The sequence below is a fragment of the Patagioenas fasciata genome, chromosome 4 (assembly GCF_037038585.1).
Source record: "Patagioenas fasciata isolate bPatFas1 chromosome 4, bPatFas1.hap1, whole genome shotgun sequence".
In the NCBI taxonomy this organism is placed as follows: domain Eukaryota; kingdom Metazoa; phylum Chordata; class Aves; order Columbiformes; family Columbidae; genus Patagioenas; species Patagioenas fasciata.
Genome location: NC_092523.1, coordinates 62091683 through 62105960, shown reverse-complemented (window position 1 = coordinate 62105960; position 14278 = coordinate 62091683). Strand labels below are relative to the sequence as shown.

The 14278-nt window shown below is 37.1% G+C and overlaps 1 protein-coding gene across 1 annotated transcript in view; it reads right to left on the bottom strand.

Moving 5' to 3' along the window:
- CLGN (calmegin) overlaps positions 1-14278 on the bottom strand; it is a 28651-nt gene that overhangs the window by 1313 nt on the left and 13060 nt on the right. The window contains exons 6-15 of the mRNA XM_065836685.2: positions 14099-14180; positions 11647-11839; positions 9645-9834; positions 8895-9008; positions 8126-8282; positions 6803-7018; positions 5178-5297; positions 4856-4997; positions 2939-3016; positions 1397-1509 (exon numbers count right to left, since the gene is read on the bottom strand). Coding sequence (XP_065692757.1) covers positions 1397-1509; positions 2939-3016; positions 4856-4997; positions 5178-5297; positions 6803-7018; positions 8126-8282; positions 8895-9008; positions 9645-9834; positions 11647-11839; positions 14099-14180 — 1405 coding nt within the window. The remainder of the gene's footprint in view (positions 1-1396; positions 1510-2938; positions 3017-4855; positions 4998-5177; positions 5298-6802; positions 7019-8125; positions 8283-8894; positions 9009-9644; positions 9835-11646; positions 11840-14098; positions 14181-14278) is intronic.

Below are 14278 nucleotides of genomic sequence, written 5' to 3'. Positions count from 1 at the left end.
TTAGTGAATTTAGCAACTTCCTTAAAGCGCATCTTTTGCTAATTTTAATTTTCACTTTTTAAGCAAGAAGCATTTAAAGTATAACATGCCACCTACAAATAGAACAAACTGTTCTTAAATCAGATGTCTGTTCTTACCAGTTTAAAAGCAATTGGCTTACAGAAGCCCATGGAAAGCCCTTCCAACATGAACTTCATTCTCAGGCAACGCACTGCTTCCTCACTTCCCTGCATCACCCAGTGGCAAGCACCTCATTCAGAAGGAACAGCTCACTGAATGTGGCACAACTCGAGTGAGGACATGGTGTGCATGACATCTCCCAAGTAGGTCACTAGCTGACTCATGACAGAAACTTGAACAAAACACCAAGCCGTAACCTCCTGGCAGTACTGTGCAATGGCACACACACATCCAGATAGTGTTATTACTTTCACAGAGAGTTACATGCATCTTAATTGGGTTCATCAGATACTGTTTCCTATATAAATGTACAAGTTAAAAAAACCAAAACCAACAAACTTTACAGGAACAAGAGAAAGTACTGAATAAGAGTCAATTAATGAAGAATTTGAGTGCTTAAACAATGCAACCTCATGCAAGGTCTAGTTCTGTAGAGGAGTTTTATATAAAAAGAAGTTAACATTACATTGAACACCCCTAATCTGGGAAGGGACACATTTAGGGCATGATAAGCACAAGATGACCCATAGAAATACTGTGGGTGGATCTAAAGCATTTCAGACATACCAGAGTTTCAAAATGTAAGGATAATAAGTAGCTGGAGTAAGAAAAGCACAAACAAATTCCATTCTACAATGTTATTTTCTGTAATCCATACAATGTTTTATCTGGTGACTGGATTAATCTGCACAAGAAAAATGAAACTGCAGATGCAGAATTCAAAATATGGTCATTTTGCTTAAAACCTTATTTTGGAATTAAAAAAGAAGATAACTGAAAGCTTAAATTATTCTAGTACTCACTAAAAGGCTATCTGCCTAGAAGAACTTGTTCCATCGATTAAGTAGCATGATAAAAAGATACTGACACCTACTGCAGCATCCAAATTTTCAAGACTTGCAATTCATTTCATAATCTGTTAAAAATTATACTCCTGTGAAAATGTTTCATGTTTAGAGACCTGCGTGATCACTTCTATATTAGACCAGTGTTTTACAATAAATATTGCCTCCCACCCACAATGAGACAGGAGATGTTTCACAAGCCTATACAGAGTGTTTGAGGTGTCAAACTCAAAACCACATCCGTATATCTCATAAGTTCTTCTATGGTTCAACATAATTAGAATTCTTGTTGTGGATAACTGGGCTTCGTTAGAAGTGTGATGTTGGACAATGATGAGGAGAAAACAGAATAGGAAAAAAAACTAATTTACCTCATCTTCTGAGCCAGATTTATTCGGCTTATCACCATCTTCTTGACTTCTATCTTCAACTTCATTTTCTTCTTCTTCATCATCAATATATTCACCACCTTCAACCTCATCTTCTGCAGCAGAAATTAATTTTACTTTGTAAACAGAACTATATTAAAAATGCACTATATCCAGACATGCTAGTAAGGAAAATAAGCCAATTTCAGTTTTAGAATGAACTGCTTTTTTACAATAACCCATAAAAAAATCTCAGTGACACAGAGCATAGAATTTGCATGAATCAGTATAAATTGATCACTGTTGGATTTAATACCCAATTTTAACAGCTTCAGCCTAGCCTCTTTTCACAATAGCACATACTCTCTTCAGACTCTTAAGTGACGAGATCTAAGTTCTGACTTAGTAGCAAAGTACAATACTGCAGTTATCAGTCATCTACCATAGGGGACACCCACATCCTGAGGGAACTCCCCTTTTCAGCAGGGAATTCTTGTGGCATACTGTTTTGGTTGAAGGATAAGCAGCCCTGTGGTCACCCCCTTTTTACACATTATTGCAATGCAGAAACTAGTCAGAAAAGCACTGTATTCCCCTCAACTCAAAGTACATTCAGCTCATGCTACTAGGAAAAAAACTATTCACAAAACCCAGTGAGCTTTCTATAAAACCTGGTGTCAGGCAGACCTTTGAGCTCAAGGTGACTGGAAAGAAAAAAAAATGAAGAGAAAAAAAATAGGATCTTTCTACCCTTCAGAATTCCCTGGACAAACTATAGCCTAAGCAACACAGAGACATTTTCTACTTTCTGACTGAGGCTGTGTCACTGCAGTAAAGCGAGCATGCAGCAAATACTGCAAATTCTAGGCTGCTCTTCGACTAGCAGGTACATACCTTTCCAGGATAACCATCTCTCTACATTCTGTATACTTTGTGAAGGAGGCTCGGCACCCAGCTTTTACTGCCTGCAATATTTTTTTAGAGGGCAAGGAAAGCAAGGGGACCAAGCAGATGAGCTGAGAATTCAAAACCACATTACCCTTTATCAATGCTAAAAAAAATTAGCACAGAACAAAATAAAAGAGTAAATCCCATGGACAATGCCCCTTAGGAAGCACTCTGCCAGCAACTCATTCTCACTGGAGCCAAATAAATCTATGAGTGTTTCTGAAATTTGCAATTGGGCCATGCCTTTTTTTTTTTTAATGTTGTCAATGTGGATCTCAAGCCTTTCAGTATCCCACAGCTCAAACCTTGTTACATTCACCTCCAGAAAACAAAGCAGCAGATAACTAATATAAAGAAATTGTAAAAACTACTAAGATCCAAAGAGACTAGTAGAAAATATTTATGACTACAAGTACTGTACTGAGAAATCTGAGAGGAAACTTGCATCCATATCTGATAAAGTATCTGATCAGCTTGAAGTTCCACCATCAACATGGACAAAAAAAAAAAAAAAAAAAAAAAAAAAACCACCAACAAACACCAAACCTGAGAGACTACTTTCAAGTCCTGGCCCAAATTACTTCCCTTTCCCAGTACCTGAAGGAGGAGTCTCCCTTCCCATCTTCTTTGTAGCCTGTATAAGCTTTCTTTTTGCCTCCTCCATTTCTCTTCTCTCTGTAGTAAAAAGAATCAGCAGAAGAAGGCAGAAGACAAATTCTCTAATGCTTTCAGATACGAAGAGGCAAAAAAGTGATAGAAAAAAATGGGAAGATTTCAACCTGCAAATGTAAAAGGCGGCAAGAAGCTCAGAGAAACTAAACAATTCTTAAAGAGAAACCAAGAAGTCATATGACAGCAAGTCTAACTATTTCCTCTGAAGCCTAGAATTTACTTAAAAACCTTGGAATACAAGTGCTGGCTATGTCAGTTTTACTCTGCAATCAGTTTAGTTACTAAAAGTAATTCCTAAAATGGAATCTGTTTTTGAAGCACTATGAAAGTTCAAAGTGGAATTCTTTATAAGAAGTTGAGGGAGCTAAACAGTTTTCCTCTGCGATTGCCTAGACCTTATTTTTAACTTTCAAACACACACTTTAACACATAGTTTATTAAGTGACATGTTGTAGTTAACTGATTGACTTAACAGAATACTGGAATTCAGGTTTCTCAGCCTTGCAACAGTACCAATCTATGATCTACATCAAGACAACACAGATTCTGTAATTCAGGAGCAAAGAGCAGGTTGAGTAGAGGAAGACGAAAAAGAAAAGGCAGGAGGATACAATGCTGAAATGCTGTACCTATCATTTATGCTAATGTAAAAAATGTTAGGTAGCATAACTAAAGTAATTAAATGTCTAGGTAAGGCTCTCGAACGGTAAGGCAGATGGACGAAGTTTGGTGTGGCAAACGTTGTGCCAGTGTACTAAAATCTGTCAGCACTAGTATGAGAACATCTGATGCTGAGTAAACTCTAAGTCATACAAGCAGAAGCCATCAACATTCGCGGAACGTAAGTGCAGAGACAGACAAAACCCAAAGAGTTTCAGTCAGTAATACAAAGTGATAGCAGTACTAAGGAGAAAACAAGCAAACAAACCCAGACACACGAATGTCTGCTAGGTTTCTGACTTGCCATAACAGTCACTTGGCACTTTCTTTGTTCCTACCAAGGAAGAGTGAAATAAGAGGCAGAATCTTGCAGAGATTTGAGGCTAAGAATTTTCTCACGAAAGTCAAGATAATGCACTGTAAGTTATGTGATTTTTCTTTCTATTCATTACTATAGACTCAGAGAAATACTAACACAACAAAGCCATAGTTGAAAAGTATCAGTAATCTTGGTACAGTAGCCCAAGATGGTTTTATCCTTGGATGCCAAAGTAGAGCTCAACCTATGGAATCATTGATTCCTCCCTAGGGCCAGCAGGAGAGGTGTCTGCAGGCAAGCAACACACTGCCAGAAAGCAGCACAAAGGAAGCAGCAGACTTCAGTATTTGAAGTCTACTGTGGTTTCAGGCTTTCGCAAGAGTTACTAAAAGCAGTGACCAACAGAATAGTCCAGGGTACAACAGTCCCACAGAGGAGTAAACAGAGAGACTTATGTTAAAGACTTAAAGCTATTCTGGACACATTTTTAAGACAACAGTGTGACTTCAACCACTTCGGGTACATATATCTGAACAGCTCAAATGTGTTCAACATAGGAAATATTTAGAAGGGAGAAAATACGAATCACTGTCTGCAAACAAAGACTGTTGGAAGCACTATAAATTCTTCAGAGTGAAAAAATGCTGAGGAGAGATTTACTTTCTGCTGGTATTTATCGAAGAACTATTAGCCATGGAATGCAACTTGCTGAAGGTTCTCAAAAAGACAACGACAACTCAGAGCAAGGCAGGTTTTGCATATTCTAAGATAACTGGTTGTAATTACTGGCTATGCAATCCATGAACTAGTTTTATGCATATCTTTATATTTAATCAAACTGCAAGCTATCTTGCTTATCTTACCATCTTCAGCAATATCTTCATTTTCTTTTTCTTCTAATTCTATTTCATCATCTTCTAACTCTTCTCTCCCTTGTTTTAGATCTCCCTTTAAAAATGGCTTAGATATATCAGTTTTGCTGAAGTCAGCATCTTCATCTGTTTTCTACAACAAATTATAAACAAATTATATTTAAACTCAAATTAAGAATTAAACATAACAGCCACTGTAAGCTAGGTAATATCAACGGCACATTAAAAACACATATTGTTGCATAGATGTTAAGAGATTTCAAATAAAGTATTAACAATAAAACCAAATAAAAATAGAGTAAATTTCTCTAACCTTTGCTGGCCAGCAGAACAAGACACTTAGACCAACAGGGAGAGCCAAAGTCAAGATGTAAAGAACCCAGAGCCATGGGTGGTCTTCTGCAGCAGTCACCAGTTGACTAAACATACCGGGCTTTATTGAAAACAATTAAAAAAGGAAAAAAAAAGTTTTGTGTTTACATCCATCTCAACACTTCAGTAAGTTATAAAGTGTACTGTAAATATCATAAGCTTTATGTTGCCCAAAGAAGACCCTTTTTTATCTTTGCTTTTTAATGACTAAAACAATATTGAATTTCAATACTAGTGAAGTGACAACATGTTGAGTTCTAATAAAGAGCAGGTACCTGGTACTCCAAACAGACTAGACTGGGCACTACTCAATTTTGGAAAGTGACATTTGGAGTCTTGGCAACCTCACAATTCAGACCCTTCCCAGCTACTTTATTTTTCCCCCATGCTATGCTAACTCAGCTGAAAGCTTCTGAAGCACCAAGAACCTCAGAGCAGCAGCCAGCCTCCTGCAGAACAATGTCTTGCTCCATCTGTACTACAACATTCTCTCCCTTGAGAGCCAGTTATTCAGGGAGTAAATTGTCCTCCCAGCTCAGTTCTGACTTATGCTGTAGAAGTACATAGGCAAGTGCCTGGTCCAGTAAGACATCTGGGAAGGTACATCAGCAACTAAGGTAGGAAATTTGAGAGGCACAGTGGACTAAGGGGACTCAAGGAGTATTTTTTGCTATTGCACATACAGGTATAGATGCACGTCCAGACGTAAACCCAAACATTTCAGAAAAGGGCAAAGCTGTGAGAGGAAGTGCATTTTCTAATTGCGCGGGCAGATACACCATTGCTACTTGCTCATCCTGTGACACACAGCAGCTTTCAGAAATTGGCCACATTTGCCACCAACCCATCATTTCTTTCCCACAACTGCAGGCTGGCTCTTGCCACTCAACCAAAGAAAATACAGGACTTAGAAAAAAACAGTAGTCAGCAAAGGCAGCCACTAGAGGGGCTCACAGTCCTGTATGTGAGGACAAGCTCATCCTGCAGCATAGGAAAGAGACCTAGAAAAAAAACCAAACCTGTGGCAGCTGGCCAAGTGCAGTACACAAACAAACATGGATGCACACACAGAAACAGAACAGATGCAGCTCCATAAATATACACAGGTACATTCTTTTCAGAGCTGCATAACATACATCAAACCAGCCAAGTGCCTAAAATTATTAACCAGAAAAAACGCATGACTATTTATCCATTCCTCGTGGGAGGGAAACATCATCGGAAGGGGTCTTCTGAGTGTAAGTGCCTCAGCTTCCATTTGCTGACAGGTACTGAATTTCTAGTATCACTGTGAACAGCAGAAGACTGATCAACAATAATTAGTCAATTTCTTACTAGGTGTTTAAGTTAAATGTTGTACTGTTTTAATCTGAAGAGGATAATTGATCTGGGAAAGGCAAAAAGACAAACTATGACAAAAAAAAATAAATCCCTATCATAGTTACTCAGCAAGGTTATTAATTGCAGACAGATTAATATTCTGTCAACATTCACTGACAGAAAATTCTCCCAACAGCACGTCTTCTTCCCTACTTTTGGCTACCAAGAACATAGTAAAGTTTATACCTCATTAGCACTTGCTACTAATTTCTTCAAGCCCCAGCCATCTGCTGCCCAACGATCTGCTACTTCTTTTTCTGAACAGATAATGAAGTTATCAAAGTAGATATTGGATGTCATAGACCAGAGTTCTAAACCAATAGCACTGACAGTGGTCATCTCAAATGGGTGCGGATCTTCAAAATAGTCTGGGTTAGGTATTTTCCGAGGGCTCCAAATTCCCTTTTGAGGAGGGAAAAAAACAACAAACAACAACAACAACAATGAAACAAATGTTTAGATAATTAGAGCTTATGGACTATTTAAAATGCATTATTTAAAAAGAGTAGAGTTTAGCCTTCATAAAAACAGAATTGGAAATAGCCTACAGGATTTTGGCAGATGGGTCTCAATTTTCTGTCTCAGGGCAGATCTCTTAAAATACCTTTTTTTTTTGTCTATAGAGGGTGACAATAATAACTGACTGTATGAAGTATGCCCATTCTTCTTGGCACTGGCTATTCCAAGCACAGTCTTTGTAAGCTTCCTAGAATAAGTCTAGGAAACAAATTTCCTAATACTGCAGGAAAGTAAGACGTTGATATTACTTCTTCCTCTAGTCTCTCATTAGGCAATACATAGTTTTGGCTTTTGTTCATCAATATAGTATATACATTTCAATATTTTGTGGCCAGTGATGGAACGTTCTAAGTATAAATCTGTCTTCCGGTGGCCCAAGACTGCAGGGTGACTATAATCTTGTGATTCACATGGTCCCTTCCAGCATATATGTGTATCTACAAGTGTGTGTATGTAAACTGACAGCTACTGTAACCAGAGGTGTTAGGGAAAATTTAGCCTTATGATACCTGTGGAAATAAGAGCCAAATTTTGTTTACAAATGTGCTTAAATCTTAAGCTCAAAGAAATCAGATTCAAGTACTCCCCAGCCATCATGCATACACAGTAACTTCCTTTAATATCCAACTGATTACCTCTTGTATCTGGAGGGGCAAAGAGGAACCTAATTATCCAAAATTGATGTATTTCATTAAATGATGACATAGTTCAGAACACAATTCTACACAGCATATTAAATAAGTGGTGCCAGTGCAAATTGTTGCAAAAGCAACTTTTAACACAGTGTTTTAACACAGGAAGCATTTCTACTTTCCAGCATACTTAAAACAATAATAAGAATATTAAAAAGTTGAAAATGTTTAGTGAGGGTGTCCTCACTAATTTCAAAGTATAAATATACTGTATAAAAGCCTAAATAAATACACTACTCTGACTTGCCTGCTCTGTTGAACTCTACCTTTCAACAACCACCTACAATATTGCTATTACCTGATAGTTAGGATTATCTATCATAGGTGCTTTCCATTTTCCTTTATACTTTGGGTTATTCTTCATGGGACGCACCCACTGTCCACAACCAGGTGCAGTCTCACACTTTGGATTAGGAATCTGAGGGGCTTCCCACTCCCCATCCATTTCTTCATCCCTACAGAAACAAAGAGTTACAAACAGCTGATTTGAGATCAGACTGGTCTGAACACTAGCAGTTAAGTCTGAAGTTAGGGTCCATACACATTTTGCTGTAGCAACATCAGAATTTTGACCAGCTCACAGAACTTCATGCAACAGCATAAACACTTTTTTGGTGGTGGTGGATTTTTTTAAAGGAGTGCTTGTTCATGACTACTACAGCATGATTGAATGCAATTATTTCCTGCATCTGCCCACAGCTTGAAACACTTCTCTGTAACATGGTTAGAGAACCCTTTGAGACTATTATGTGACCATTTCAAGTTATCAACTTAAACTGTTTCATAGTTTATCATCGTAGCAAATTCTTTTAAAGGTATCCTTCATATTTGTTTTATTTATATATCCTCAGAAAACAACAGGCAATTGACCTGTTCATGTTTTTCTAAAAGCAGCCCCTCAAACCAACAAATATTTATCCATACTTTACACATACCAATTTACTATCTCTAAACACAATGAGATTTGGATTGAACTCTGATCCACAAGTCATAATTTGCCACAGAAAACAGGCGGGCTCATCTACAAGACATGTTAACAGCCTGCACTTACGGAATCAAGTTCTTACCAGTCCTTTGGTTTTTTTGCATTAGGGTCTGGAACATACTGTGGTTCATCATCAAGCCATCCTTCAGGCTTAACAGCATCACGATCTTCTATTTTGGAAGGCTCATCTTCATCCCTTCAATTACAGACTTACATTAGAAAATACAGTAGCTTGACTTTGAACCGATGTTCTCTTTAGAGGACTGTAACTGGCATAAAGGGATGATTTTTCAAAGGCATAACAGAATTAGACACACTGATCATGAGAATTAGACAGCTCATCCTCTGTTTCTAAATCTTTGAATTACATTTACATTGTTTCAAAGCGCTACTTAGCCCAGAAATTGCTGCCATCAACTGGCAGGTGTCACTCTGATCTTCCCATAAGTTTTTCCCTCCTTTTACCGAGTTGTTGCGTGAACAGTAGTCCACACAGAAGGAAGCAGAAATCATTCAATGCAAATTAAGACTGTACAGTGAAAAGAACCCAAAACACCTTCCTAATCTTTTAGGTGTAGTAATCTTAGTTCTTAATCACAACCACGGAGGGTACGAATAAGCAAAAAGCACAATTTTTATTTATTTCCTTAGAAGATGATCACGTCCTTGTACACACCTCAGTTATGTTTTCAAACATCAGTGCACTTAGTAGTGAAACATATTCCAATTTTCATCAGCCAAAAAAAAAAAAAAGAAAATAAAACCAGTCAAATATTTCCAATTAATAACCTGCATGTAAAACATTCTGTACAGATAAAAACATTCTCCTTACCAGTCATCTGGTTTGACAGCATTAGGATCTGGTATTTTTGGTCTCTCATCCCAGTCATCAGGCTTCTTATCACTAGGATCCTCTACTTCTTTGGGAGGGTTTACTGGAGGAACCATATCCTCAAGAAGATTTCCTCTGCTGACAACTGATTGGTCAATTGACATTTCAAATGTATCATCTGGTTTTAGCACTAGAATGAAGACATTTGCATTAAAGACATATGGGAAGCATTAGTTTTACAAACATATTTAACCAAAACCTATATAATAAGCACAGACTTAAACAACAGCCAACAGGACCTTCACTAGCAAAGCCGGAGACAGATTGCCCACTCTGGTACTGCATCTGCACACAACACAATGAAGTTGCCACTGTGGGGATATATGATCAGCATCAGGCCCCAAAAAATGAGACCTCTAGCAAATTCAGTTGCTGAAACACATCGAAGCACATTCTAAGAGATTTTTCAAAATCCTACCACTTGGCAAAAATTCCAGAGTTATTTATTTATTTAAAAACAGGGACAATAGAAACAAACCTTTGCCCCAAAGGGCACGTCTGCTACCAAATTACAGTTTCGCCCTTAAAAGCACGGAAATACAAGACTGCATCAGTAACACAGCTGAAGGATCATTGAAACAATATTTTCTCTCAGTTTCAAATCTCTGGCAGCCATCTCCCTCAAATGCCAGGCTGCAAATACAGAAAATTATCTTCAAATGTTTAAGTATTTCAGTACGTGTAACTCAGAAGCCCAGATCATAGAACTGAGCAGTGTCAGACTCAGTAAGATGTCATATCCAGATCCATTTCCAATAACCAGTGACAGCATTTCTAAGTGCTTAACAAGTATATTCGAATGCCCATTCAACACAATAAAGATTAATAATTGAAAATAAATACTATTCCACTTTTATGACAGTTTCATAAAGACAGGTGATGAAAACCAGAGTGTTTTAATGTCAGTTTGATAGTATCTAATGAAGCTCTTGCAGCCTAAAAATTTTCAACAAAGAACTGATTTTTAATCTTATGTTGTCAGTCCCATAATGCATTAGATTCACACAACTCTATGGAATCTATTTGAACAATGACAATAAATGCAATCTGAGTTTGAGTATCTTTAATCATAATTTCTAATGAACAGCCCAAATACAGGAATGCATGAATTCCTTCACCCCAAGAACAGTGTTTTGTTTCACTTATCTAAAAGTGAATGCTTGCTATGGCACACTATGGTAATTTATTTTAAGAAACAATAGCTTTCCCATGGCACAGTAGTTGAACATGTCTTCCATTGTTATTCAATGGAAGTTCAAAAGTACAGTCAATTTTGCTGGATTTGCAGTATGTCACAGATAAGCCCTTTCTTCTCTGATTGTTTATTCTTCCTCAGAAATTAGAAAAAAAAACAGAAAAATAACTAAGAAATTAAACTTTCATCTCTGCTAACTGTTCATTAGAACACAAACGTCACACGAATTAAAGCCAGCCCAAGTTGATTCATCTTCAGAGCATGCAGTAACATATCTGCTCATGCACACTGCTGCAGATGCAGCAGTTAGTGAGAACTCCTCACATGTGCAGGAAAGAGGTGTGTGGAATGCTGCAGGTTGAACTCAATCCTCTGATGCCTTCCTAGAATATTGGACAGTTGTGGGTTTTTAATATCTTAAAAATATTTTTATCATAGTAAGTCCTGAAAGTATTATTCAATTCTTCATGCTAAAGGCTGACCAGGGCTGATACATTTTTTCCTGTAACTGAATATTGAACAACAGCATTTCAAAGACACTCATGTCCTGCAGTTAAGCTCAGTCATTAAATCATTTAAGCCCAATTCTTTTAATAAATCATTTAAGCTCAAACCATTAAGCAACCATCCCCCAGATTAACAGACTATTACAAACAAAAAAGTAGACTCAAATACAAAGCTTTAGTGGAGAGAAACACATTTTTAATCTCTCCTTTCTAATGAAAACTTATATGAATCAAACGATACCAAGAGTATATAGATGCGTCTTCTTGTCCAAATAGAATTTTTTTAGGTCTACATCAGGACGTTTTGCATGTTTCTCTTCATATTCTCCAGTTTTAGGATTCTTATGTCTGAAGATAAAATGTAGTTTGTAATCCTCTCCACATTTATCTGGTCCAAACATAATAGTATAAGGTGTTTTGTCAAAAAAGTATTCCTGTAGAAGCAAAAAAGCTGAGGATGTGTTATACTGTACATTTTATGAAGTCATCTGGGGTCTTTTCCTTCATGCTGTGGCAATACAGTTTTTCTAAAAAGTAACTGAAAACTGGCAGGGTGAATCATGAGAGGAACTGAACAGTCCTCTTGAGTTGCTGGGTGCCCTCTGTTCTCAGGGAATAGACTAATTCTGTGAACCACAGAGATCACTTAAGCCTCTTCAAGGAAGAGGAACATATTTAGTCCTTACCCTTACATTAAGTGGAAATGCCTGTCACAAATCAAAATAGCCAAATATGTATATCATTCTATAAACATTACACTAAAAGATGGAAGGGAACTAGTTACTGTTCTTCATATCAATTTTATTTTTCAATAAAGACAAAGCTCAGGATATTATTACCCGGTATTTTATCAGTCTTGTTGCTGCATATTAAATAGTAATAATAACAACAGCCACCAGCCCTGAAGTTATCAGATATAGTTATTCTCCTTCAGACTATGCTGCATTAAGCTGTTTAGATATGTCAGTATTTTTCAGCTATTTATATGATTTTTATATTTGGAATACACAATAACATGCTGCCTTATATTCTTAAGTAATTGCTTGAAGGAAAAAGACCACTAGATTTCTGGAAGTTTTCTTCTTGAAAGTTATATTCTGATATAAATGTACTGTTTGAAATTAATAGTATTTTTTCTTAATGCAAAGTAAAACATTTTCACTCCATGCATCAGTAGATTTCCGTACTGCAGAAACGCATTTTAAGTTTGGTTATTTGAGTATGAAACATACACCAGAATATAAATTTTAGGAAAAAGGAAGAGCACTCAGAAGTTGTATTAAAGCTTTTATTTCCAGATTATTCCCCATTTTTCTTTACCCATGAGCTTGCCTTTCTAACTTACCAAAACTTGATAAGCAAATGGTACAGCCTGATGCCTCTCAAAGCCAACAATTTCTATAGCCTACACTGGTTGTAACTCTGCCTCGTAAATTTCTATTACTATACTAGTGAATGTTGGCTCAGCAACACCAGTTAGCCACAAACCTGTAGCAATAAGGGTAGTCAGCTTTTAAGTGGCCACAGCGGCCTGCTTCAAGTTCCAAAGGACCCTTATCACTTCATGTTTGTACTGCTCAGTCAAGGCAAGTTCCTCCAAGCTCACCATGCAACATTTTGAATCCACACTGGTCATTTCAAGTCTGTCCAAATCCCATTCTGTAACTTCTGCTATGTAGCAAAAGCACCAGCTTCTACCACAGCAACTGCAGCAACTGTTACATATTATCAGCCATCCCCACTCTGTAAACACACTTGCATTGCACAAGATCCTAGGCCACAAATCACTGCCAGTTCTGAATGTGAAAAAAAAAAAAAGTTGCTAAAATATCCTCCACCCAGGCTACACAGCTTGTATCTATATCCAGGTGTAGTGACAGAAATACTCAAAGTGGAAACAACCAGTTCACACATGCCAGACTGAGACTTGGCCAGAACAGGCAGCATTTTAAGCCAGAAATACCTGATTGCAATGGTATAGCAATAAACCATTTTACAGACCCATTTGGAAAAGGCAGGCAAGTTCACATCAATTTATTGAGGAACAATCTACAAAATGGTCCAACATACTAAGGCACTTATTAATTTTTCACACCTGATCACTCAGACCTTTTCCTGGCAAGAGAGATTCTCCATCACTCTCAGTTTCTAAATCCAAACCACGGCCCTTTCTAAGATGCCATGTTGTAGGTCATGTAGTAGAAAAATTGTTTCACAAGTTATGTGTTCAGATTCTGTGGCTTCTGTTATTGTAGAAAGACTAAACAGATAAAGTCCTTGGTCTTGGATATAAGACATTATTCGTGCAGAACTAAGAGGAATATGTTAATTACAGCAAAATCTTCATTTTAACCTTCTAAAATTTATACTTTGACACTTCTTGTGTGAATACAGATCTTAATAGCTTACTTCAAGTTTTAGACTACCTGCAACTTTTTCATTAAAATAAATGGAAATTGTAACACTACTAATGCTATGAAATATTCCACCAGTAAAAGACACACAACTCTGAAGGTTTTGTGTGTATATAATCAATTATACGTATATGATTATCTTGCCGAAACTTCTACTTAAACTTTAGAAAAGCTTAAGAGTTTAGGATGCATTAGGCATTAACTTCTTACTGACATTTCACAAGGATAATTATCCATTCCTCAAATGAACAGCTGATAGCAAATGTTAAGAGGACATACCAGATCCAAGCCATCACTACTGGAGATAAGTTTAACATATGCACCACCACAGTCAATGCCATCTTGAAAATTCACTTCGTATCTGGGCAGAAAGTTAAAAAAATATTCAAAGTATCAGACAAACACAAACTTCTAATCTACAGTTCTAATTATGTATACTTTAAGACTGTGTATTGGTCA